At 48.1% G+C, this 27075-nt stretch overlaps 1 protein-coding gene across 3 annotated transcripts; it reads right to left on the bottom strand.

Moving 5' to 3' along the window:
- LOC115352309 (C-type lectin domain family 4 member A-like) lies at window positions 1-27075 on the bottom strand. 3 transcript variants are annotated; one of them, XM_041129481.1, is made up of 12 exons: window positions 25540-27075; window positions 24863-24911; window positions 22811-23140; window positions 19144-19260; window positions 16257-16349; window positions 15486-15637; window positions 15141-15262; window positions 3671-3766; window positions 2534-2626; window positions 1301-1379; window positions 954-1084; window positions 1-676 (listed from the first exon to the last, which is right to left on the bottom strand). In XM_041129481.1, the coding sequence occupies exons 3-12, from the start codon at window positions 22875-22877 to the stop codon at window positions 517-519; spliced, it is 1110 nt and encodes a 369-aa protein (XP_040985415.1). In that variant the 5' UTR covers window positions 22878-23140; window positions 24863-24911; window positions 25540-27075; the 3' UTR covers window positions 1-516. The 3 variants fall into 3 exon arrangements, with proteins under 3 accessions (XP_040985415.1, XP_029896120.1, XP_029896119.1); XM_030040260.2 differs by lacking the exons at window positions 15141-15262; window positions 15486-15637; window positions 16257-16349; ... (2 more) ...; window positions 24863-24911; window positions 25540-27075 and adding an exon at window positions 4676-5417 and having other exon boundaries at window positions 1301-1452; XM_030040259.2 differs by lacking the exons at window positions 1-676; window positions 954-1084; window positions 1301-1379; ... (2 more) ...; window positions 24863-24911; window positions 25540-27075 and adding an exon at window positions 13806-14407 and having other exon boundaries at window positions 22811-24856.

Here is a 27075-nt window from a genome sequence, read left to right on the forward strand (position 1 = left end):
TCCAAAGAGCAGAATTAACATTTATTGATATGGTTGTTTTAACTTATCAACACAGAATATGCTGAAGGAAGAAGGAAACATTAAAGATAAGCCATGAATAATTGTTCCCTTCAGGGACTGGCCAAGCACACTCCACTGAATGCTCTTCTTTCAAATTCTACTCCAGTGATTTGTAGGACCAGTATCCTTTTATGAAACAGAGAGGGCCTTTTCTGCATCACTGAGATATCAACTGGACAAGGAGTCAAGGAACATACTGGAGGATCAGGGCACCCATCTGTGAGGGAGGAGAGTGAAAAGTGGCACAGTAGGTCCTTTACAGCAGCCTTAGCGATTTCATCCAGGACTGATCTCCATCTTGGAAAGAGATGCAGGGGTGCAGGCTGGGAACTCATCCTACATTGCAAGATAAAGCATTTGTGTGAGCTCAGGCCAGCTTTTCATCAGCTCTTTCATGAGCAGCCCTTTCTCAAGGATACTCCTTCAGGTCCTTCATTCAAAATGGAGTTTCCTTCCTTAGACAAATTTGACTTCCAGTTCACAAATTCGATAGCAACTTGTGAAGCAAAGGATGTTATTCCAGTTACTGTAAGTGCTGGAGTCTCTGTTTCCCTTGACGTGAATTGCAGCACATTTTTCTGCAAAGAGTAAATTGGGTTCCCCAGGTTTCCAGAACCTGTAAAAGAAAGTTCCTCTATTGGGAATGCATTGGCATGCATGACAGTGGGGGTGACGTCACCTCAAACAGTTGTGGAAGGGAAAAGGGAATGTCACTGTGACAGACATCAGGAGTCATAGTTTTGACTAGAAAACTAGTCAAGTTTTCTGACTTATAGGGCAGCTGGAGACAGGAATCCCCCTCTGACACATACCTGCCATACGCAGTGTATTGGTCGCTTGGACCGAGGGGTGGGAGTTACAGGACCTTCCTCACTCCCCCCGGGGATACTCACGTGGCTGCCGCCTTATATGGAGTCTGATCCACCCACTGCCATTGCCCATTTTTGTAAGCACTTAAGCCTATGTAGTATTTCGTTTCATAGGCTTTAGTAAATACTCCTTTCGCCAAGTTGAAGAGGAACTCCTGGAAAAACCACAATGTCCATGAGGTGCAGGACTGAGCAGAGCAGGCGGCAGGAGTCCCCATGGGCTGGGGCTGGTGCCAGAGGGGAGCCAGCGCTGAAGGGATCCAGAAAGGACATCCCCCCTCCCCTGCAGGACACGGAGGGGCTCTCAGTCCCTGCCAGGGCCTGGCACTGTGTCTCTGGCCGCTGTGCCCCTCTCTCAGCCCTGCACATACCTGCTCTGCTTCACTGTTGATCACCACCAGGTGGGAGCCCATCCCAGTGCAGTTCTGCTCACTCTCGAGCCAGGACATCCTATCAGTGGACAGATAATAGCACTTTTCTTGAAAGCGTTTCCAGCCCTTCGGGCAGCACATGCAGCCCTCCTCTGTGGGGGAAAAAAATCCTGCTTTTGAACAAGATGTGCTGTCCTTCATCTCTGTGAGCTCAGTGTAGGGTCCCAGGTGCTAGGGGAGGGGTCTGAACCATACTTTTAATCTGAACAGAGATAAAAACTCACTTCCATATTCCACAAGTAAAGCTGTCGAGAGCCTGACAGGCTCTTGTCATGAGGCCCCTGCCTGAAGTGCCTTTCCCATTCTCTATCTGTTCTGCCATGCAACCTCTGTTTGGTGAAAGACACAGTTTCTGTCTTACCCTTCCTGAGGAAGCAGGATGGGAAGTAGTTGGCTTGCACTCTTCTGGGAACACTTCCATCAGAGAAGTGTTGTCCAAGTGTTTAGCTCTCAACTCATGCAGACTGACAGACACATACAGTAAACTGCTCTGACAGCCTTGCTGCCACCACAGGCAGTTCCTTACACTAGCCAGGTTTTCCTAGAGATCTGCCTTATATCCAGAAAGTCACATGACAGATTAAAAAAACCACAAATGTATTCTCTCAAAGCATGAGGCTACATGAGAACAGATCTCTGAACTGAGTTTGGGAATTTGCACTGCAGGAATTCTAGCACTTGCCATTGCCATCACTTATGTGTGATTGCAGCTCAGCTCTCCAGCTACTCCAGACTGCATAACAACATCCTCCTGTCACTCCTACCTCTGTCCCTCGCACTGACCGTGATGCTTGTGTGAACAGGCAACACAGGGAATGGAGCTGGATTGAACCAGCCCTTCCAAAAGGATGAAGCATTGTCAGTGAGATTAGTGAACTGGACTAGCAGTCGAGGGGTTGTGTGAAAGCCAGGGAAAGGGGAAGAGTAGGCAGGGTGGTCAAAGGTAGGTCTGGAACAACCCACCCTCTTCCACTGGCCCAGAACATGTTTTCATAGCATCCCAAGTAAAATTGTGCAATACAGCATTTTCTTTCCTCAGTCCTCCAGCTTCCTTCATTAAAACAACCCAGCTCTGGCTGACAATCACATTCCCAACCTCAAAGGTTGACTGACACCAGAGTAAATTTTGGTGAGGTTCTTAGTGCTGCTTGCGAGGCTCCTAGCATCATTTACCTTTGCCTGCAGATACGCTGGGGACGCAGAGCCACTCTGTAGCATTCTGGAGCAGAGTCTTGTACTGGCCATAGCTTCCACGAAGGAAAAGAACTGGGAAGAGAGGAAAGAGAAGGAAAGTGCTACTGTCATCCTTTCCTCCTCATTCATGAGAAACCTGTCCTATCCTCCACCTTCTGGCTTAGAGCTCCTACAGAAACTCTGTTACATTGACAAGCTCTGAAATCTGTATTGAACAGGGAGATGAGAAACAGCAGGCCGTTTCTCCCACTGCTGGTCACTCCCTCCTTTGAACAGGCATTAATCAGATGAGCTCCTCTCACCTCTGCTGGCTGAGAGACTCATTTTCCCAGCTGACAAAACCAGCTTAAACATCCTGTGAGGATGGGGTCAGGAAAGGGTCAAAAATGTCATGGGATAAACTTGATAAAGGTGGAATATTAATATACATTCCCTCCTAATCTTCCTGGGCATTGCAGCTTTAGAGCACCACTTTCACCCTTATCAAGAAGGCATAGAACTGTTGAGCATTGAGCCTCGCCCAAGGGAGTTAAGAAGAAGCACGGAAGAGTCATCACAGCACTATGATACTCCAGGACAGTACAAGCAAAGGATTTCCCTTTTGGTCAGTCCAGGCAGTGTGGGTGGGATGCAGCTGGAGCATTTGGATGGATTCATCCCCACTGTGCTAAAATATGGGCAGCCTGGTACCAATATTTCCAAGGTCATCACACTGGCTCCTTGGCTGCAACATTGTCACAGGGAGCTCTGAGAGAAAGACCAGGTCAGGAGAGCCAACATCCAACAGCCAGCCTTTGGGGAACCTACTCAGATGCCCTCTGACACTAAAGAGACTTCTCAGCTCTTGGTGGGAGGAGAGAAACGGACTGGTTTCATCCAGGACTGGCTTTGTTCAGGTAGGTGGGAAAGAGAGGAGCAGTGGGAAGGCCCTGCCAGGGAATGAACCTTAACTGTGGAAGGGACCCCACTCCCTGACTAAGAGGGCAGCAGAACCGACTGTTTTGATGAAGGGCATATGCCTGCTGGCAGAGAGGCTAGGATATTGCTTTTCCATCTGGCAAAAGGCAGTCAACTGCTCCCTTCATCCCCAGGGAATTAAGAGACCCTGGAACCCACCAAGGCAGACCGTTACAAAGGCAGTTTTGATGACAAGGACAGAAGCAAGGAAGACCCAGGGGTTCAGCCAGGAGCAGTTTCTCTCTTCTTCTGGGCCTGAAAAACACAAGGCAAGAGTGGGAAGCCCCCAGCCCAGAGTTGGGGGCAGGATAACCCAGGTGGCTCCGTACCCCAACAACTCGCCGGTACCCTTGTTCCACGGACTGGGTAGCCAGGTCCTGCTGCCCATCATTAGCAGTGGGTCAGACCCATAGAGTACGGCAACACAGGGGCTGTCCTGAAGCTGCTCTTTTATTTCACTTTTTATCACAAGCCCCGCCTGTACTCTTCCCATATTGCACTCCTTTCTTTGTCCTGTCACACCTCCTTTCTCCTCAACACATCTTTCTTGTTGCCCTCCATTACCCCTGTCTTTCACTGAACGCTCTTTCCGTACCTCCCTCCTCTTCATCTTTCTTTAGAGCTTCTTCCTTTCAGCTACCTTTATTTTGTCTCTATCCCCCAAATCCTTTTATGCAATAGCATATAGTCACTCAAAGGAGTGACTGTCCAGCTCAGTGTTTGCAGAGGCAGGCACGAGAAGAGATTGTTTCCGCTGGGAGAATAGGCACCACGAAGTTCTTGGGAAGGCCCTTGCTTGGTTCTCCTTAGAGACACCAGAGATGGGAGCAGTGGCTTGTGCTTAGCTTGATGCAGGTAGTTTTACCTGGATAATGATGGTAGAATAGCATTCTTCAGTCCTATTGTTTACAGAAAAAGCACTGAAGGGAATGGCAGACCACAGTCTGCCTGGACTTTTATTCCCCCTGGCTCTGGGAAAATGAGCCATTCTCCCAGCCCGGGCACTCCCCAGTTCCCTCATCTGTTGCTTTGCTCTTGTCCTAAGCCCCTTCTCCTGGTATGATACCAGCCACTGTAGCATGCCCATGATCTATCCCAGCCCTGTATTTTCCCCCACCACCTTCTTCTTCCACAGGAGGACAGAAAGGTAGGCTTTGTGGTTACCTGTGGTTCCAGAACTGACTCTCCCTCGGTGATTCATTATCTCTACCACGAAATCATTCTTCTCCAAGAGTCCACATCACCAATATGGCCACGAATACAGCCTTCCTCCTGCACAGAAGACCGCACTAGGACAGCTCCCACACTGGTGAGGAGCCTTCACAGTCTCTAATCTGGTGTGCAGAAAAAGCCGTCTCCTGGGTGTTCCCCACAGCACATCGAGATGGGGGAATTTTTATAATTCCTCTGCCAGAACATTTCACAACATGCTCATTGCAACACAGAATCTCACAGAGGCAAATGAAAACAGATGAGGAGTAGTACCATTCCAGCTCAAACAACCTCCTTTTGCACATAATCAAGCAGTTTCACAGGCCATACTACTGGCCTTACTTTTGTGTTTGTTCTTCCCTGGTGAGTGAGTATGTGTGTGAAAATGCCTACGGTGTTGGTATTTGCTAGCAAAGGGCTAAACCCACTCACAACATCCTGCAAAAGGGAGTCAAAAAATGGCAGGAAAGGGTATCTGTGACTCACTCAATCTGGGCAAGTCCCCATGTGAAGCCTGAGCCCAGTAACCCCGAGCACAACAAAGAAGTTGGCAACACTGTTTTTTAACTAGTTGCTCAGGAAAAGAGGAGGGAGCTTTGAGTGGAGGGATTGCATATGACCTGTCATTATGGAGCTGGAGGTTAGAAGGGATCACTAGACGGTGCCAGAATCCCTGTGCATTACAGGTCATGAGAATCCCTGTGCATTACAGGTCATGAATTTTTACTTGGTCACGACTACAAAAGGCATTGCATACGCGGTAGTTGTAGCACTGCTCAAGGCAACTTGATTCAAAACCCTGCAGGGTAAAGTGTCCCTAAAGATACCCCTAAGGATGAAGAATCCCTGCTGGCTCTCATGGTACTCTGAATGGACGGGGGTGGGTATGCAGCCTTTGCTCTTCCATGTTCCATCAGCTAGTTTCTCCCCGTGAAGAGGCGTGCATGGATGCGCTAAGGAAGGAATGGGATAGCTAATGCAATAGCACAAGCACATCAGTTGAAGTCTCAAAAGAGCAGGGCACAAAACTGGTTACAAATGAAGATAAACCTAAATTGTATGTAGAGAATGTCCTATGAGTATATTTTTTCTGGCACAACAGGCTGCAGGCAGGGTTGAACCATCCAACAGCTCTGTTGCATTGGATGGTCCATATATGTACTTGCTGGTATTGTCATAGAAGGTATGACCTACTAGAAGGCACTAGCTACTGGAGTCACAGCACAGTGAGAGATTCTCAGGTGACATTTTAAAAAGTTCCCACCCCCGCCCCAGGAAGCTGGAGAACAGAACTGAATTACACCACAGATGACCCAAAATGAGAATACATTGTATTTGTTATTGCTCTAAAATATACTTGCTTTTGTGCATATGGGCGGGCAGCTGACTTTGACTGCTCAGTATGAAGAATTCAGAGGGTGCAAAACTGTCAGAAGTAAAATGTGCTTGGTTCATGTGGTTTAAATCTAGTCAGGACGGATCTAAGCAGTTTACTGATTTATTCGTGACATGTAATTAACTGACAAACCATGACCTGTGTATTCAGGATCAGTATCAGCAATCCAACAGATAAAGCACAATACCAGACACAAAATATTAATAAACACCTTCAAATTTCTCAACACCTCTACGTAATCCCCACATTCACATGTTTACTTGTGCAATCTCCCATCTCCCACCCCCCCCCCAGGAAGCGCAGGCTGCAAGAACACATCCCTTTTCTGCAGTTCCCCTATTTTCACACCCTTCCTGCTGGAGATGCAGGGGTCCTGTGTATCCACGCCACTTCCTACAACCTGCTAACCCACAGGCCGGTGAGAAAGCACAAGGTCACATATGCACACTCAAGTTGTGGGTAGGTACATACTGCATCCCTTACTGCCAGGAGTGCAGGCTACCCACGGCATCCAACAGGGACGGTGCTCTGTTACAGACAGAGGTTGCAAAGTTGCAGGGCAACTGTCAAACCAGATCTTGACTGCCCCTTCCTTCCCAATTCTCTCTCTTCTCTTTGTTAAAAATATTCTTGCTTCTTTTAAGCTTTATTTTCACACTGGCTCTTCTCTGTCCCAAAAGCCTTTCACTAATTCCCCGGTTACTGTTAAGCAGGTAGTCGTGTTTTTCTTTAACAAAAGTGGGCTTGGGGCAAATGCACTGTCAGATAGTTTCAGGTATTCAACTCACACATCTGTTTACAGTCACATTCCTATTTTATCAATTGTTGCTATCCAGGCCATTTGACCAAGATGAAGGTCTGTGCAAGCACCCTCACGTGAATTCACTTCGGTGTGTGCACAGGGTCTAAAGCAGAAAGACAGCGAACAACTTCTTTTCAACATCACAAATCAAGCTACTGTCCCAGCAAATAAACAGCTGACCTCAGAACACTCAGGTGACTTACAAACAGCTCTGTCCCACTCCGGGGTAAGAAGTCTCAAAGTGGTGACAGTAGGCAAACTCTGCACAGAAACCCCTTAGTAGTCCTGGTGCCGGGCAGCTGGGACCAGTGATGGGAGAGGTTACCTCCTCAGTGGAAGGCTCTGGAACCATTGCAAATATCTTATGTTTCCAAAATGGCAGGAACTTATTTCTTTTTCCTGCTCCATGAACACCAGCAGCATGCTTGGGGATGGCGTGTATCAATGAATTACCTGAGTCTTCCTGTACATCTTTACACAGTTCTGCAAGTAAAAATTCTCAGCTGTTTTCTACCTGCTCCAGTCATGAAGAGCTTCATAAGTGACCCTTAGTTATTTCACTTCACAAATATGTGTCAGATCAGTGTGCTGGGACCTGGCAGTGCAGAATTGCCAGGGACTCCTGCCCTTCAGCCACTGAAGATAGTGGTTATATGAACTGGCACAGGCAGGATGCAGGAACAACCACAATACCACAGATGAAATGCAAAGAGTAAATTTATTTTCGTTACCTCACCAACCGGGGGATGTCTGAAGCAGCACCCGGGCAGAGGCACACAAGTGGGGACACAAGCACCGTGGAGCTCGCTCCATGCTAGAAGATCACCAAACCTGCCGGTTTTGCCTGGTTATCAGGGATTCACACAGGCGTAGTTTACCACCGTGCTTTGACCTTTCCCACAGCAGGGCAGGAATTTCAAGCATGTTTGATAGGGTGCCTCTGAGCACACAAGACTAAACAACGATTAGTATGATACGTATGTTTTTCTGCATCCCAGCTGCAAGTCATTTGAGTGTGTTTACAATCCTCCTAGCCATTCTTCCATTGTTTTCCCACAGTAGTACTTGGTTATAACAGGTGCACTTGTACAAGAGGCACTGGAAAACCTTGAACCTACTTTCACAGACCCTTGCAGTATAGACAAGAGTCAACAAGCACAGCATGGTTGCAGACAAGATCAATGGGACATGAACTAAGGAAAATATTGCAGTTACAGGGTGTCTTGCAGGACTCAAGGTTGCAGGAGAAGACATAGAATGCGACTTCCCTCAGAAGTACTCAGGATCTGAGAAGCTGAAAGCCAGAAGCCGGAAGATAAAACTTCATCAGCTTTTCTGCAAAATTATACCACACAAAAAATTAGTTCCACCTCCTATTTAGAGGTGGAAACACAGTGAACCCTATGTTGGGAGCACCGAAGATGCCTGATTTTAGAAGCCACCAACCACCTGAAGCAGGTTGGAGAATGTATGAGAGGGTTCCAAACGTCAAGAACAGCAAGTGTGCCCATGTTCAGAAATGAACTTGTTGGATCTAGTTATCTTTTACTCAGGGTTGATGGCAGTTTCTCCATCAACCTGAATCCCCTGAGGAATCCTGCTTTCCAGTTTTCTTGAATTCAGAATGATCTGAAGGGAAAGACTTCTCTGCAACAGTCAAATAAAGGCAAGCAGTCTAGAAGGAAATACTAACAAAGTGAAAGGCAGAAACCACAGGGGAAGTGCTACCAGCTGTGACAATAGAGGAAGAGAGAATTAATCCTGCAGGAAATTGTTCCCAGTGTGCTTGGTGCTTTGCACTCTCACGGACGGAACACCAGCTCCACAGTCCTGAGCCCCAGCAGTACGTATGAGAGTGCAGCTAACAGAGGCAGCCGGCACGCTTAGCAGTTTGTGCAGCAGTTTCCAAGCTTTGTTTTCAGCAGCAAAGTACAAGCAATCCAGGAGGTTTCTGGAGTGCCTTGATGATAACTTCCTGACACAGGTTATGGAGGACCTGGTGAGGAGACGTGCTCTGCTGGATCTCACACTTACAAATGAGGAAGAGCTGGTTTGGGATGTAAATGTTGGGGGCAGGCTTGGCTGCAGTGACTATGAGATGTTGGAGTTCAGGATCTCATGAGGGGGCAGGAGGGCAAAACCCAGGATCACAGCCAGAGAATTCAGGAGAGCGGACACTGGCCAATTTGAGGAGAAGACTCCCATGGGAAGACTCCCACTTACCTGATTTGCTTCTGTATCGATCACCACCATGTGGGAGCCCAACCCCGTGCTGGTGTCCTTGCTTTCATTCCAGGACATCTGTTCAGCCAATATGCAGCAGCAGCATTTCTGAAAGCATCTCCAGCCCATCGTGCAGCACATCCAGCCTTGCACTGGGTAGTGATAGCAGGCCACAGAGTGAATGCTACCAAGAAGACAGAGGGAATATGGCCTGTGTTCTGGAGAGTCACCAAAGGCATGAGGACAATGCTGGATCATTCTCTGCAGGTTGTTACCCAGGCAGCTGGCCATACCACTAACCATGAGTCCAAATAAGCTACAGGAAAAAGCCAATCTCATTGCAAAGCCAGCGTCTTTGACAGGCTGCAGTAATTGAAAGAAGTGCCTTTCCTATGCCTTGAAAAGGTAAATGGAGCATCTTCTGGAACATCTTTCATATGAGGAGAGGATGAGAGAGTTAGAACTGTTCAGCCTTGAGAAGGTTGATGCTCACCAACTGCCTGACTGTCTCTTCCACTCAATATTCCCACTCAGCAGAGTGAAGATGCAGGCTCCAGCATTCACATCCATTCCAAAAATCCTGTGTTCTTGTCAGGTCACTGCTGGTCTCTCAGTTTTACTCAGGATGAGGTTTCCTCCATCAGACAGTTGATGCTGCACTTTCAGAAATTTGAAGACAATGATGTCTCTTATTCATGTGGAAGATTGTTCCAGCTCTGGTGTACTTCTGCCTTCCGGTGGATTACAATACATGCTTCATCATTCACATCAGTTAGTTCCCCAGGCTCCAGAACCAGAGACATGTTACGCTCCAGCATGGCCTTGTCAAGCATTGCAGGGAAAGTTCAGGTCTAGGACCTGGGGGTCCAGGGCTCAGAGGGACATGGAGATGGACGCTTCCAGATGCTGATTCATCCAGAAACCCCTGGATGAATCACCCTGCCCTCCTCCTCCACTAATCTCACTGGCATCAGTCCTACATGGAAACCTGCCTTCTTCCTACAGCCAAGAGAAGAGGGCCATGTTCGGACCTGGCAGGCAGTGCTGCTCACCGCAGCTCACCCTGGGGAAGGGAACTGCTGGTCCGTTCTGTCTTTCAAGGGCGGCACACCTTTGGCTAGCTTTACCACTGCAGGCTTAACCTTCCCTCTGTTGGTTCGGCTCTTCTCTGGAGAAGGGAAGAAAGGAAATCTGCTCGTTATTCTTGCATGCTAAGGATTATCACAGAGTGAGGGCTAAAGGGGAGTCCTGCATGGCAAAAGCCAGAAACTGGTGGGAACATCGCTAAAGACCCCAGACAAGGAGGTGCCCTCCAGGCAGACCCAAGGCCAGGACCCCAGGATGGGTTTGGGAGGAGCTGTGCCACTACAGAGGATGCTTTCTAGCTTGCAGACGAAGAGGCCCTCGCTTGCAGGGCCAGGAGGAGGTACTGTCACACATCACCCTTCTTGAAATGACAGCGCATAAGGCCAGGCAGGACCTGGGTCTGTGAGAGCTCATCTTCTGCATGTTTCAGGAGGAAAGCCTCACCCCAGGACTCCTGTGAAGGAAGGAGAAAAGCCATTCTGTGAAGTGGCAGGATGCAGTCGGATCACCAAGGTGGACCACCACGGGGTTTCTTTTGTTCCCTACCTAGTTTTTCAGAGTCTGTTCAAAAGGAGGCAAAGCATGGGCTATTTCATTCCACTAAAGCAAAAACAAAAGCCCTGTGAGGGGGCAAAGACAATAACCAGTCAAAGAGCAGGAATAGCCATGAAAACTTGAGAAGGGACAAGCCAAGAGGCCAAGAAACATGCTGGGAGGACAAGTGATCTGGAAACCAGAGAAATGAACTAAAACCAGAGAAGGTAAAATCCTTGGATGGCAGACAGACAATTACACCATGGAGGAGGAATCCAACATGGTAATAAACCCTGGGAGAAGTGACTAAAATGCTCCTTTGCAGCAGTGATCTTGGCCCTCATAAAACTACCTAAATGGAGGAGGAAATTCCTTGTCAAGCAGCGGCTCTCCAGGGGACACATCTTAACTCTGGGGCTAGAGGTACGACATAGCGGGGGAAGAGGTAAATTGTGCTGTTCTGCTCACAGCTAGAGCATTGGGCTCAGCTAGAGCCCGAGGGGAATGGGAGGAGGCAAAGTAAGAGAAACAGTGAAAAGAAGTCTCTTAAGTAGGACTTGTGAGGAAAGATGAGGCTTGTCACTGGGAAAAAGCAGTTGGAAGAGGCAAGAAGCATCTTAGTCACAAAAAGGCTGTGAAGAGCACAGTGGTCGTGTTCCCACCAGAGCACACTGGAGGACATTAACTCAAGTGACAGCAGAGAGGGATTTTGTTCTACGTAAGATATACCTCTGCATTGTGAAGCTGGAGGGGACCGGAACACCAGGAAGGGGAAGGGAGGCTATTTCCAGCACTTCTCCAGTTCCCTGATACCACCACAAGTCTCTGCTGACCACCGCTTTCTGACAGCTGTCTGTGACACTGCTTCATGTTGGCTTGTGTTATTGATGGTAGCCTGTGGAATTAAGCCAAGTCCCTGCAAGTGTCAATACTACACCCGTGGACGTACCCCCGTCAACCAGTGGGGGCAGCTAGTTTCCAGAAAAGGACTCCAGACTCTTCCCACCTGTCAGATTACTTGGTTGAACGACATCAGATGGTTATGAACCCCAGAAACCCCATCACTGAAAATGCAGCAGGGGCCCAGGCGTCCAAGCCAACTCCCAGGCAAACCAGGGTTTCTGAGAGGCACCTACCAGGAAGACCAGAAGTCTTGACCAGCTACTGGAGAGACCTTTTCTCTTTGTGTCTGTCATGAGACCAAGTATAGGGAAGACCAGGGGATGCAGGGGCCAGCTATGGATAGACTGAATGACTAAGCCTTACTGCTGAACAGGTCCATATTGTGTATGTGTAAACATTAAATTTTTCTGCTAGCAGGCTTTCACCCTGCTAGCAGCCAGGGAGGGGAACAAGATCAAGCTGCTCGTGCTGTTTGTGTCAGTGCTTTCTGTCTGTGTTGACCTGTGTGGTTGCTTATATGTATACATCCTTTTTCTTCCACGTGTATCTATACGTGTACATATTGTACATACACGCTAGTCTCACTACCATCTGGAGCTGGGGATATGGAGCTGCAGCAGCCTTGCCTCTGCTGGGCTATGGGATTCAGCAGCTCCTGCCACCACCCGCTGCCATTCACAGAACTACTCCCATTGATTGGCTTAGGAAGCCAAATCTCCCGGGCACCTTGTCTCCAGTACAAATTCTCCCCTCTCTTTGGGATACAGAGAGAGGATTCACTTTCATAGGTAGGACAGAGTCACACAGCCAGGAGATGCACACCAATGCCCTGTGGGAAGCTGGCACTGTTTGGTCGGGAAAGCTTAGGCCGATGATGTTTCCTGAGACAAACAGAAGTGGGGGCACAGGGGTCGGGAAGTTGGAATGGGTGGAGAAAAAGCGGGATCCATGGTGGCATATGGTCTGCAGCAGGACATGAAGGCAATTCAATAGGCAATGCACTTCTGGAAGGGACCTCATGTGCAGCAGCAGCCCTGCCCCTTCCTGCCTCTTCTGCAGCATGGTCTGCCCTGGGCAGGTATGCCCTTACAGGGGCGACTGAGGCGCTGGCCCCCCGGGAAGGCTGCTGCATCAGGTGAGTCTGGGATCAGCTCTGAGTTGGGAAGAGGACTTCTGCCTCGAGGTGAAGGATCCAGTCATTTTGCCACTGGGGACAGCTCCTCATACTTGGTCAAGCATGGCAGTACCTTGGTCAGACTCCTCGCACAAGCTCCTGTTACTCTCTGGGGCAAAACTTTCAGCCATGGAAACAAATACTCATAATACCCCTAGAACTGGTTTCCTGTGCCCAGTCCCCTGCAGAACTTTGGCTGTGTGCAATGGAACTGTGTAGCCAGGTTGTCTCTGAGCCATTTACTCTCACTGGGTGGATGCAACTTCTACTGCAGTAGTTGCATAAGGCTGTATCCTGGCACAGCAACATCTTTTTATCCTGGTCCTGCCCAAACAAAACCCCTACATACTGTGGGAGGAGATAAAGGCCCCTGTAGTGCATACAGGGAAGTGGCTGGGGAAAGCAATGTGGATTCCTCCTCCCATGGGAGGGAGTCCAAAGGAGGGCCATGAAGATGATCAGAGGGCTGGAACACCTCTCCTATGAAGACAGGCTGAGAGAGTTGGGGTTGTTCAGCCTGGAGAAGAGAAGGCTCCAGGGGGACCTTATAGCAGCCTGCCAGTACCTAAAGGGGGCCTACAGGAAAGCTGGAGAGGGGCTTTTTACAAGGGCATGTAGTGATAGGACAAGGAGTAATGGCTTTAAAATGAAAGAGGGTAGATTTAGATTAGATGTAAGGAAGAAGTTCTTCACTGTGAGGGTGGTGAGGCCCTGGAACAGGTTGTCCAGAAAAGCTGTGGATGCCCCATCCCTGGCAGTGTTCAAGGCCAGGTTGGATGGGGCTTTGAGCAACCTGGTCTAGTGGAAGGTGTCCCTGCCCGTGGCGGGGGGGGGTGGACTAGATGACCCTTAAGGTCCCTTCCAACCCAAACCATTCTAGGATTCTGTGATCCTATGATTCTACAAAACACTTGCAGCTTAGAGAGGGAAAGACAGAGACCTACACACACAGCACAGAGCCTTCTTCATTGGTCTAATATTGTATTTTCTCTTGTATAAGAATTCAGCTTTTGTTCAGCAAAACCAGTGCAACTAGAGGACATTGTGTGACTCAACAAAAAGCAGACACCTCTGCTCAAGTAGAGAAAGCAAATTGCAGCTCTGAACATCTGTCTTCCATTCTTGTGTCTTCTTCCTGGAGAACTCAACCTCTTTTCAGCCAATGGCTGCTGGACCCACTCAGAGAGAAGAGAACACAAGAGCCCAGGACCTGCTTTGATGACCCTGAGCCTTCATGTGTTCCCTGAGACATTATGTGGACTAGGGATGCTGGACTTGCGGTACTATCACTTCTACTGACATCGTCCCACCCAGCACAGTGAAGATGCAGGCTCCAGGGTCCCCCACCCCTCCCAGCACAGCCCTGCACTGTTCCCAGATCACTGCTCATCTCAGTTTTACTCAGGATGAGGGTATCTCCATCACACAGTTACTGCTGCAGCTTCACAAATTCGATATTGATTCTCGCATTTGACATCATTCCAGTTGTTTTGTGGTTGTGAATTCTTATGGATTACAACACACTTCTGATCATCCGTATTACTTGGTTCGTTTCTCCGCCAGAACCTGAGATAGAGACAGACATGTTACTCCCCAGTGTACCCTGTAGAGCACTGCTGGAAAAGGCCACAGCAGGATGCAAGGCTTGGAGGGGAGAGAGAAAAATTCCTGATGCTGATTCATGGATAGAAGCAGTACCCTTCCTCCCACTCTGATATCCCACTGGCACCAATCTTATGTGGAAACCTGCCTTCTTCCTACAGCCAACACAACAGGGCCCTGCTCAGCCCTGGTGGGGGGAGCTGATCACCATTGCTCACCCTATGCACTTCATACCCAGCAGAGGCATGTGTCTGCCTCCAGGGCAAGTTTCTCCTCCAGAAGAAGACACAGCAAGGACAGCCCTGGTGATCTCTCCCTGTGCCCCATCTCTTTCACAGCATCACAGCGCTGGCCATGCCCATGCATATATGTGCACATAGGCATGGTGGGGGCACTAAGGAGGTCAGGCAAGGCTGGTCATCTCTGAAGGGTTCTTCCTGCTGGCGAGATGCAGCTTCTTCTGTGCCTACAGCATTGATGGCCACGTCACAGGTAGTTAATTTATAACCAATAACCAGCATGGATAAGGCCATGTGAACCTGGTCTCCTGCACAGCCCTCTCCTGCTCCATCATTGACCTCTCACCTTGGGTTGGGTCTCACCTACCTTTCATGCACCAACAGACACCCTCACATCTCCCCTACTTTCATGCACTACCAGGAGCCACACCAAACACTCTCCCTCTGGGGATACTCACGCTGCCGTCGCATTAAATGGAGTATCGTCCACCCAGTGCCACTGGCCCACCTCCTGTGCACTCAGACCGATGTAGTAATTCTCTCCTCTAAAAGGTAGTTGAACCTCCTTAGAGAGGAAAGCCTGGAAGTCAGGGAGAGCGCAATGTCCATGAGGTGCAGGACTGAGCAGAGCAGGCGGCAGGAGTCCCCATGGGCTGGGGCTGGTGCCAGAGGGGAGCCAGCGCTGAAGGGATCCAGAAAGGACATCCCCCCTCCCCTGCAGGACACGGAGGGGCTCTCAGTCCCTGCCAGGGCCTGGCACTGTGTCTCTGGCCGCTGTGCCCCTCTCTCAGCCCTGCACATACCTGCTCTGCTTCACTGTTGATCACCACCAGGTGGGAGCCCATCCCAGTGCAGTTCTGCTCACTCTCAATGCCGTGCATTGTATCATTTGAGAAAAAATAGCAGCTTTTTTGAAAGCGTTTCCAGCCCTTCGGACAGCATGTCCAGCCTTGCTCTGTGCAGGGAGAGACCAGAGAGATGAATGCTAATAACAAGAGAGATGGTGATTGCAAGGATCCCTGCTCTCCAGGGACGATGCTCATGTTCTCCTTAGATCACATTTCCTGACAGAAAGTGCTTGAAAAAAACAAGGATAGTACAGATGTTTCTTCCCATTGCTTTGGGGTATGACCAGTAAGCTTTGTGTACACAAATCCACAGTGATCCATGTATCATGATCTCAGGTCTTGACAAAGTTATTTTGGTGATCTGGTTTGACTTCTCCTTGTACAGTCTCCTTTAGGCCTTTAGCTCTAGGGAACAGGGGATATTGCTTCTTTCCCTCACTAGAGCTGTACTTTTATTATTGCTCCATTGTTAAACTTCCCTGTGCTGCTGTATGCTGTCCCTTCTGTTTTGTCAGCGTTCGCAGCCACCCTGCCCCCCAGGACATCATTAACATGGCCCTCTCCTCCCCCTAAGCTGTCAGCAAGAAATCCTTTTTCTCCCCAACTCTCTCCTATGCAGCCTGCCTCTCCGGAGTCTGCTCCCGCTGCCACTTGCTGACAAAGCAGACCTCAGCATTCATTGTCCCCAACCCAAAGACCTCCTGCACCCCTGCCAGCACCACTGACCTTTGCCTTGAGGCAACGCCGAGATGCACCGCCACTCCATGAAGTTCTGCTGCAGGGCTGTGGGCTGGTCACCGCTATGGAAGAAGGGAGCGACTGGAAAGGGAGAGGAAAAGCAGCAGGATTACCCCTTCCTCCTGGCTCCTCACACACCATCTCTGCGCTTCACTCCTGTTTCCCCAGTTCCCCACCAAGCACTGTCCCAGCATCACCTCTCCTCGGGCTGTCTCTTTCCATTTCACAAGTGGTAACTGCCATCCTCTCAGTGAAGGGAACAGGCATTTCTGCTCCCAGCGTCCCAGAGCTGCTCGCACGGACTCCCCCACCCACCGACTGACAAGATCTAGCCAGGATGACCTGGCCAACAGTGCTAGAGAAGCCTGCGTCCCAGCTGGGCAGTGTCTGGTGGCCATAGCCAGCCTGTGGTTTGTCAACAGAGTCTGTCCCAGCACCAAGCAGTTGACACCAGACCCCTTCGGGTGCTGTGAAGTTGAAGGGGGTGGGGTTAGTGGATCCCTGGTCCACTGCTCTGAGAAAACTGGCCCGAACAAGTGGTATGGCTGCCTTCCCAGCCAGAAGGAGACAATCTTCCGTGTCAGAGAGCAGAAGGACCATTGGAAGGACATCACACTGAGGACACACCAGACGGGATGGGGTTGATTCCACCCAACCACAGGCATTTACCATGTGGATACCTACAGCCAAGCTGCCTGTCTAAATCTCTTTACAATCAACGGCACAGTCTGGCTCTTCCTAAGCTACAAATCAACAGTAGTTTGGATGAGTAACACATCAGATGGGCCTATTTCATCAGCAGCAAAGACAGTCCAGGTGAAGGTAATCACATAAAGCTAAAGCTGCTGAAACCAGGGTGGGAGGTAAACTCCTAGGACTTACTAGCCAGTTTATGGGGAATAATACAGTGTTAGTGACAGGTATCAGCAGGCTACATCTACAACCCAAAGGACTCATCACTAGCTCAAACACTCAGGGATATTGATTGGAAGCCGATCAGGGTGTGCTAAGTAATACAGATTTCTAATTTTATCAACCGTTTCATTTAGAAATATTGTTACTGGTGAGGAGGGCAGAGTAATCATAGTGGCCTCTATGCCTCATTAGTGAATTCCTGTAATGGCAGAAGGCTCAGAGGAGATGGGCAAGGGCAATGCGTGACTGACCACAGCTGTTGCAAAGAAAGGTGACCTTATCTCAACACAAATGGGACCAGATGATGGACTTTGCTCTAGTTCAGCTGAGTAAAGCAACCAATTGTATCAGCTGAGTGAATTGACCAGCTGTGCTCATCCCTCTAAAGGTCAAAAAGAGGGCAATGTCTTCCTCAGTTAGCCAGACCAGCACGGGGTGAGTATGTAAGTGGCTTAGCACAAAATAGTGTAAAAAACTGAATGACTAACAAAAACATTTCTGAAGAAAGCAATGGGCCTGAGCTGGTTTTAACCTACATATTCCTTCTTGGTCACAGGGGACCAGTGTCTTGATGTTGAGCATATTGCAGAGACTAGTAATGAGAATCACATTTGTATTGTGACTCAACTATATATGGCAATTGCTACCTCTGCTAAGTGCAGTTTGTACTTATGTTTTCATTTAAATACATTACTGTATCACTCTGCTAAATCAAAATCCTATATAATATCAATTAACTTGGATAAATAAATTTGCCATTAAAGATTAAACCTTGCATGTGTGGAATATCTAAAAATACTGACCAGACAGTATCAGACTCTAACAGCCCACCCTAAACCTCCCCAATCATTTAACAGAGTACTGTGAAAAGTTACACATTTGGGAACAAAGCAGTACTAACTTCTGGGACTCGGGAACTAACGACAGGAAAAGGAAGGGCAGCAATTTATCCTGACACATGCCTCTACCAGAATCCATCATCTTTATTGACAATTTGTGCAAACATGCCATGAATTATCTTAGCAGAGAATGAGAATGAAACAGTGATTGCAATCTCCACAAACTGCATGTGCAAGAATAACTTTTATGAATTATTCTAGTATACTGCAATTAACACTAAAAAGGTGTGAGAGCTTGCACCAGTTAATCCTGGAGATGCCAGAACTGTGAAAAGTAATTTTTTCCATTAGGACACTGAGTGTGTCCAAGCAACTTAGAGAGCTCAAGTGCAGATCTAGCTGTCTGTATAGACACTTGTGCTCCCATCTCCAGGTTTTTCCCCCCTCTGCTGAATATAATTAAGTTCTTTTTGTGTGGTATGAAGGTAGAAAATTGTTCCACAGTTCTGAAGAGGCTGTGCAAGATGGGGATGTGCAATCTGGGAACACGGAAAAGGCCTCAGGGTAAACAGTGGAAGATTTGTGGGATGTATGCAGACATATACAAAGTCAGGGCAGAAAAGCCCGAGACCTTACAGAAAGCCTAAACAACCCTGAAATTCTGAAGATAGCCATGCTTCAAGTAGGGCATCAGACTAGAGACGTCCTGAAGCCCCTTCCTACCTAACTCTTTCTGTCATTCTAAGAAAGCGGATGGGTATAACAGAACCACCTGGCATAATGCTGTGGTAGTCCTAGCTCCCACATACCAGTTGGCCAAAACATCTGGTTTGGCTGGCCTGCAAGAGAGAAGTTTGTGTCATGCCACAACTGTACCCTTAAATCCCCAGTGTTTAAGTGATCAGGAAAGATTTTGCTCCTAAACATACCTTTCAAATATTCAACATTTGGGTTTTCTGAGCCCAAATGTTGGTCCTAGCATCCTTTCCCATAACAAAACTGTTCCTGAGTAAAAGCTCCCTCCTGGTTGCAAGATATTGCCCTCTGCACTCTGATTTCTCTGCTTTTCTCCGAGCACTTCCCCCAGACCTCTCTCCTGTAACCAGGCTGCACATACTCACCAAGGAGAGCAGTAACAAGGGCAATGCACACCAAGAGGAGCAGCAGTGAGATCAGCCACGGGAGCCATAGAGGGTATTTCTGGGGATGGTGCTCACGCTTCTTCTTCTCAGGAGGTACTAAAAGTGAAGAAATACACCAAACATAACACCAGTCAACTATGCTTCAGTTAGTCCACATATCAAGGATGTAGAACTCAAGGGAGAGCTGCTCCAAAAAAATGCAATTTCAGCTCTGATGTGGCAGTTCCGCAGTTCGGGAGAGGGGCAGATTGGGACAGAGCAGGGGACCTCTGCGGTTTCTGGAGAAGGTCAGGTTCAGCCACAGGGTTCACAGCCCCAGCCCAGCTGGTGAGCCAGCAATGCTAATTGCTGGTATTTGGGGGTGAGGCCTTCACATGGCCTCAAAATCTGCAGTGAAACCATGTCTTTCTAGACTGAGCCCAAAGCTGCCAAACGCAACGTTGCTCTACCCATGACACTTGAGACATTCTTATGAAAATTTCATATTAACTTCTCCCCAGAAAACTTTTTATGCCTGCTTCAGTTCCTTCTTAGCTTTTTGGACTTCCTGTGGAGAAGGTTGGTGTAAGCTGAATGAGGATAGGAGACCAAAAAATGTGCAAAGCTATGATGGCACAGAATCATCAGAAGATTAAAAAAAAGAAAAATTCCCTTCCATCTCTGCTTTCTAAGCCAGGGTTCAGAGATTTGCTGTAGTAAAACTAGGTTGTGCTAGGCTGGATGCCTGGGGAGAACAGAGGGTTGTGTCCAGCAGCCTGAGTAAAGTATCCTACTCAGCTTCAGACTTGCCGGGGACTGACTTTTGTCTAGGGGGATACTGCCAGTACTGAGGAGGTTTGGGAGCAGGCAGGAGAATGGGTCACAGGGAAGGAAAAGCAAACACTTGTTAGGAGACTGTTCTAGGTTGTAGCAGGTACACAAGCCAGGGCAAACAGGAGGGTAAAGAGACGGCAGCACTCACTGCCGGACAGGAGTAAAGAAGTTTCAGGAGAGACTGATATTAATTATAAGCTTTAGAGAGACCCCATTCATTGTTCAGCATGAACCTCCCAAGTCTGCCAGCAGCCACGTGTGCCTGCCAGCCCTGTCTAGTAAGCAAGATTTCCAGAAAACTGCTGTCTGGGGAAGCCCTCTGACTACTTCCCAAAGGCTTGGGTGAGGCTGTTACAGCAGGGCAAAAAGCATCATCTTTCATTATCAGAAGAGAGAACATTCATAGACAGACAAGACCCAGATTTTCCTGGCCAAATCGTGTTTTTCTAGCCAGAGCTTTTGTTTGTAGTGAAAACAAGGACCTGGATCATGATCTGGAGTCCAGCCACCTACTTCAGACAACAGATCTGACCAGTCCAAATGATTTTTTGATGTGCTGCATGTCCACAGATTGACTGTTCAACCTGTGCCCAGTCAGACCTGCGCATGCCACGCTCACACCCATGTGGCACAGAGAGGACTACCAGTATGGATGCACCTCACCAACACAACTAAAGTGCAGTAGTTCTTGTGCATATTCAGAGGGTTAATCTCCCTGCAAAATGCTTCCTACAGTTAGTCTGCATGCTTGCAATGTGTCCAGCATGATCACAACACAACTGACTTGATGAGCATATGCTGGTTATTCAGCATGTAAATCCAACATCTCCTAGGCGCATGCAACAAGTGCAGTGCAGCACAGATGCCTATGTTTCCACCTGGGAAATCCTGGCTGGAAGTGCAGGAACCTAACTGCATTGTGGTGTGAAACCCACCCCAGTAGTCTCTGCCATCTCCTGCCACAGGTTGTATGTTGTTTGATTAGCTGCTGTCTTGTCCTCTCTATCTTCCAATGACTGCCAACTTTGGTATCTCTAGAACCCAACTGGAAGAGGCTACAAAATGGGAAAACCCAGGTGTGCTTGGGCACTACCGACATGGAGTCTGCATGGCCAGAGTAACCACTCAGAAGGACAACAGAGCAGCAAGACTCCCTCAACTTTTCAATAATTTTCAATCATAACTCTCATCCTATGAGCATACCATGAGGCTGTGAGAGACATTAGCACTGTGTGCAATGGTTCTGCTGGACACTTCTCTGAATTCAAAGTCTAAGCTACAACCAGCGTGTGGTCACTTGGACAGGCGCACCCAAAGGCAGACCCTGAGCACACACCCAAACCTATAGCATGAGCCTGGCATCAGCAGCTCAAGCAAACGTGGCTGGATCAGGTGTCTTTGGAATAGGTCATTGGGAACACAGTGGGGAACTTCCACCGCCCCCACCTCACCATGATGGAAATGCTAGCTGTAACCAGAACCAGCTAATCTTGGTGCATCAAAAACAGTGAGCTTTCAAGTCAGTCAGGAGTACGTACATTCTTTTTTTCCATGGCTCATGCCTCAGAGCAAGCAAGGAATACCCTGGAGCTGATGTCTGCTCTATTTGGGATTGTAAAACTGAGGTGAAGCTGTAAATAGGCAAGTTAATATCCTTAGCAGCAATAATAATAATAATTCATTTATTTATTCATTCATTCATTTACGCACACATACTTTCACCCCTCTGGAACCTGCTGTTGTGTAGGGTCCTGTATCTAAGGGTGGAAGCAATGAGCCATACACGGAAATCTCTATGTGTTCCTACTTGTAGCATAATGACTACAGAATACCTACTGATCAGAACACACCTTAAATTTGCACAAAGCCTCGTAAAGGCACCATTTTACAACTGTGATTTTTAATAGCAATAAAAATTTGTTTGGTGTGTTAATTATTTTTCAGCAGTGGTAGACATCAATCACAGAATTGGATCTTCCTCCAGATCTTAGATAATTCTTTCTCTGTGTGTTTTAGGGTGTTTTGTTCAAGCCCATTCTTCCTTTTGACTTTTAGGTCTCTCTTCTCCAAGGACCATTTCTCAATCAACCAAAGACAAAGGGGCTGTAAGTTTCTGCAGCCGGTGCCACCTCTCACAAAGCTGCAGAGGGCAACTGACTGCTCTGCTGTAAGGAGGAATGTTGGTTCTCTACTTTTGCTCTCTCCATAAGCAGGTATCTGTAGCCTCACTCTCTCAGAGACAAGAGCAGTAGCAACCAGGGCTTGGGCTTATTTGCTGCCATTTGCTGCCCTGGGAGCCCCTCCACCTTTGTGACAGATCAGATTGTTTGTAATAAACCATAGTGTCTATTGTTGTTATTCTGTATCTGTCCAAAAATGACTGTCTCATCCAAGACTACATAACATGTAAGGAGGCAGCTACTACCTGCATTGTACCAGGGCTAAGCACTATTACTGTACAGCACCCGTCCTGGATCCTCCACCATTTGCCACTGATGGTGTTGCAACCAAAGGACTAAGGGAGCTCAAATATGTTCCTCACTGAATGCTCACTTGAAACCTACAGTTTGTGCTCCCAGTAGTCATCCTGGTTCATGTTGAAACTCCAACCACCTAAAGATTCCCACCTACCCTCTTGGAGATGTTCCTTGACCCTCTTACTTCAAAACTCTTCCAGTCTTCTGCTCATGTAGTGGTAGACAACTCCTTTTTCTCACCAATTTGTCAAGACCAGGTAGGAACCAGAGTCACAGAAGGAAAAGTCTCTCTTCCCTGTTCTTCAGCCCCTCTCCCTCCAGGTCCCCTTCCCCTGAATAACCCATCCATTCCTTACCTTTGCCCACTGCAGCCGGTGATGCATTCTTGAACTTCACCTCAGCATAGGTGATTTCTGATGCCATTTAATCACAGGGTGATCACTGGCCCTTGTCCTTAGTTTTGCCACATAAAAGGTGGGGCTTTGAAGTCCCTGGTTCCAGAGGGAGACAACAATAAGTTACCGAGCCTTTCCCAACTGCTCATTCACCCTCTGTCTGTCACAGAAGGCTGTGCTGAACGCTGGAAACACTGGTGATAAACTGAGGGTTCCTGGGAGCTCAGAAATGCTCTGAACAGATCTTCGGGTTCTTAGCCCAGGAAATCAGCCCCAGCACTATGGAAACTTCTGAGAAAAGAAAAATGAGAACTTAACAACTGAAAAGGAAGTTGCACTCCTCCTTCCCCATATCAGACTCTCAGCTGCGATGTTTTCTTTTTAAGATCTCCTTTGTTGGGGTTTTTTTTCACACTTTTTTTTAAACTCGCTCTCCTTCCCTTATCTTCATGCCTTTCTTTGTCTGTTAGTAATTCTACCATTGCTCTTAGGTTTGCAGCTATCATGGGTCTTATCCCAGTTTAACCTGCAGCACAGCCCAATACAAAATGCATTCTGCCCTCATTTGTCTCTTGTGGTTAAGCTGCATTTGCTGCATCAAATATTGCATGCTATGTCTCATCCTGGGAAGTCAGCCCCAGCTGGTAGCTAGCACTAGAACAACTCTCAAACGAGGAACTGTTCCTGTAGAAGTTAGACTGGGGAGTTGCAGCCTTAGGCAAAGGAATAGAAATAATCAGAATTTTGATATATCCAAGGAGAAACAGAGAAGGATGAGGCCAGGGTCAGGGAGAAGAACAAGCAAAGTGGAATAAAAAAACAATTGTGTTGATGGTTCGAGAGGTTATTGGGAAGAGCACATACAGAGACCTTTCTATCACAATCTGATTTACAGCCTGTGGAAATTCAGAGCAGTGCTTGCTTCAGGGAGGGAGGCTCCATTTCTGAGGCTGAAAAGGGCTGGTTTATATTTTTTGCTCCAACACTGTCATTCATCTCCCTTTTCTGCTTTTTGGTAAGGGCCTCTGATATTACTTTGTGGAAAATGTCAGACTACTCTTTAGTCTGATTTCAAGCTGGGGCAGATGTTGAAAGGAGACAGTTAAGGGAAATGGCTGCTGAGATACATGCTGGATCAGAGAGACTTCTGAGAAGAAATGCCAATGAGTCAGGGTACCCTGGAGAAAAAGGGTGCATCCACAACTTCTCTGGGCAACCTGTTCCAGTGTCTTACCACCCTCATCATAAAGAATTTCCTCCTTATATCTAATCTAGATCTAACTTCTTGCAGTTAAAAAACCTGTGCCCCTTGTCCTGTCACTACAGGTGCTGGTAAAACATCTCTCCCCATCTTCCTTATAAGCCCCCTCTAAGCATTGAAAAGCCACAATAAGGTCTCCAAAACAACCAGAAGAAAGAAGGAGAAGCTTTGCTTGGTTAGTTTGGCTAGCTGGAATTTCCTCAAGGCAGACCAGAATGAGACACTCGCAGGACATCTGGGGAGCTAGTATGGAGGGTACACAGGGCAGATAGGACAGTGCAAGGAAGAGCATGTCAGACAACAGAGGAGAAAAATGTGGCAGAGGGTAAAGGGCAAGTGAGGGATGTAGTGGACATCTGAACACATTATGGAGAACTACCCCTAAACACAGTGGGGCATATGTAGCTGGATTTCTTTACCAAGGAACCTCCTCACGTCTCATGTGCACTGAGCTGGCTTCACTTCTCCTTTTTGTATTGTGTGCAAAGAGGGTGACTTTTATACAAGAAGAAGAGTGGCTGCAGGACAGAAGCCCGGTCCCTTGAGAAGATGCATGCTGCCTGCTTTTCTTTCCAACATCCTTCCAGCACTTCCCTTTGTCTTCAGGCTTGGCCCTCTCAGTAGAATTAAGCCTCCCTAAGTGTTTGCTGAAACCTAGTTATGCCCTCAAATTTCATGCTGAGATTTCAGTCAGAGTAATCCTCTGTGTGCTTCCCCCCTGTCCCTGGCCAACCAAGCCAGAACATACTCACGGTCTCATGGGGAAAAGGCTTACTTCCTGGCAGGGTTTCAAACTTTCCACTGTGAAGAAATGGGAAATACAATCAGCAGACAGAGAAGGAAGTCACAGTGTAGCTTCATGAGCTTTTTGCCACTGAAACACCTCTCCAAACACAGCTGAGGCATTTCAAATACAAATTCAGGATCTAGCTGCTGATTTTATTAGAATACACTAGATTGCGCTCAAACATTAGAAGACAGTTCAATTCTTCTTTCTCAGCCATCAGAGTTGTTGCTTGCTGTCAAAATTCAACCCTGAATCATACTTCCATAGGATACAATGCTGGGCTTTTGTGCAACAACTGTGAGGTGATATTCCTGAGGGTAAAATTTGTGCTTTGAATTTCATATGCACTGAGAGCATGTAAATGGGTGGGAGATGAGGAGAACTGAACCCAGCAGTTAGTTGTGGGGCTGAAAATAGAAAAAAAAAAGATGACCTTGCTTAAAAAAACCTCAAACTTGCACTGTTTCCTTGCATTCCCACTGCTGTTTTTCAGTTCCTCCCTTTCCCCTCAACCTGTGTGCTGCCCACCCCATGCAGTACACCCTCATCCTCCCACAATACCTGTGTTTCCCCACAGACATCTTTCATCTCAACCCCACTCAGCACTGCCAGGTACCTCCCATGCTCCTAACCCCCACGTACCTCGCAAGCCCCAGCTCCTTTCTAGGACTCGTGTGTTTGCTCAGCACAACAGTCCTGCTCTCCCTCCTTACTCATGCTCTGGCTACTGCCTTTAGGTGGTTGCTCTGCAAGCTGTGTGGGCACAGGCAGAGGGAAGGCAGTTTGCTGCATTCTGGAAAGCAAAGCAGAGAGCAAGAAAGGCAGAAAGACAGAAATGGGGGAGAGGGGGGATTTCTCTAGCCAAATTGTATTCTCTCCATTGACTGTCATTCATGTGGTTTTGTTCAGTTTCTTGAATGGAGCACTGATAGCACAAGATCTTATCCAAGCACAGCCCACACCCAGTCCTTTCATAAAACTCTTTGCTCTGATCTTACCGCTGCCCGCTGATAGCACAGTCCTGCCATCGCCTGCTCTAATGGCATCTCTACTTAGCACAGTCCTCCAGGTCACTCAGACAGCCTAAACCCAATCCTGGCTTTTTGTCCCTGCACCTGGGTGAGAAGAGCATCAGAAGTGAATGCATGCCACCCTCTTGGTCTTCCCTCTCCACACCATCTTGCTCCTCCCCTAGGGATTAAGGCCATGGAGGTAATAAAGGGAGAGCAGAGCCCTTGCAGCCAAGGGAAGAGCATCAGAAGGCACTGAAGCACAGAGAATGAGGCCCCAAGGCCCACCATTGAGCAGTTCGTAAGGGATGGCAGATACCTAATCAAAGGATTCAGGCAGTGAGAGCTCCTAGAGAGCTCCTGAGGGCTTTGGCTGGTTAGAGGGGATCTAGCAATAAGTAATCCCACTGTGAACCCTGCCTGCAAGGAACTGGTGAGGGCAGGGAGGGACAGGATGCTGCAGTTCTCACTGCAGGAGCTGAGCTCCCCCAGCTCCAGCGGACAGTGTGGGAGCACTGCAGCCTGCTGGGACCTGAGAGAAAGGCACCCTGCGCCCTTCTGCGTGGCTGACCACACTGGCCAGAGCTGCAGGGAGATGGGAGCTCTTCTGGGAGGCTGATGACAGAAAGTGAACCAGGGTCCCATGCGGATACACTAGGAGACCTAGGAACAAATGTGTTATATGGAGTTGTGAAAGCTCAGAGAAAAGGACATTGGAGCATCCAGGGGTGAAGAAGAAATAGGGAAGGACTGAACCAAGAGTGAGAAAGGGAGGCAAGAGCAGAGAGTGGGACGGATAAAACAGAAGGTAGCACTGCAAAGCCACACTAATTTGTCAGGTAGCAGCACTGCACCACAGGCAGGCCTGAGTCAGCAGCAACACTTTGTGTCCTGAGCAAAACCACCTGGAGTGACATTCTAGCACTTTCACAGAGACCAGCAGCTCCCCAAAATGCTACGGTTACAGTACCAGGCAGAATGTGGTGGAAGGAAAGAAAAGTAGGAGAGATGAGGGAGAAAAGTTCCTCCCCAAAAGGGTTTGTACATTCCTCCCCTGCCCACATCTCTGCCAAGTTTTAGCAAGAGCTGAGGGTTTCAAGCAGAACAAACCATGTCCAAAAGTGGAGCTGTGGGAGCTCAAACTCAGCTTTGGAAAGGGAAAGCTCTG

Source organism: Aquila chrysaetos, chromosome 17 (genome assembly GCF_900496995.4).
Source record: "Aquila chrysaetos chrysaetos chromosome 17, bAquChr1.4, whole genome shotgun sequence".
NCBI lineage: Eukaryota > Metazoa > Chordata > Aves > Accipitriformes > Accipitridae > Aquila > Aquila chrysaetos.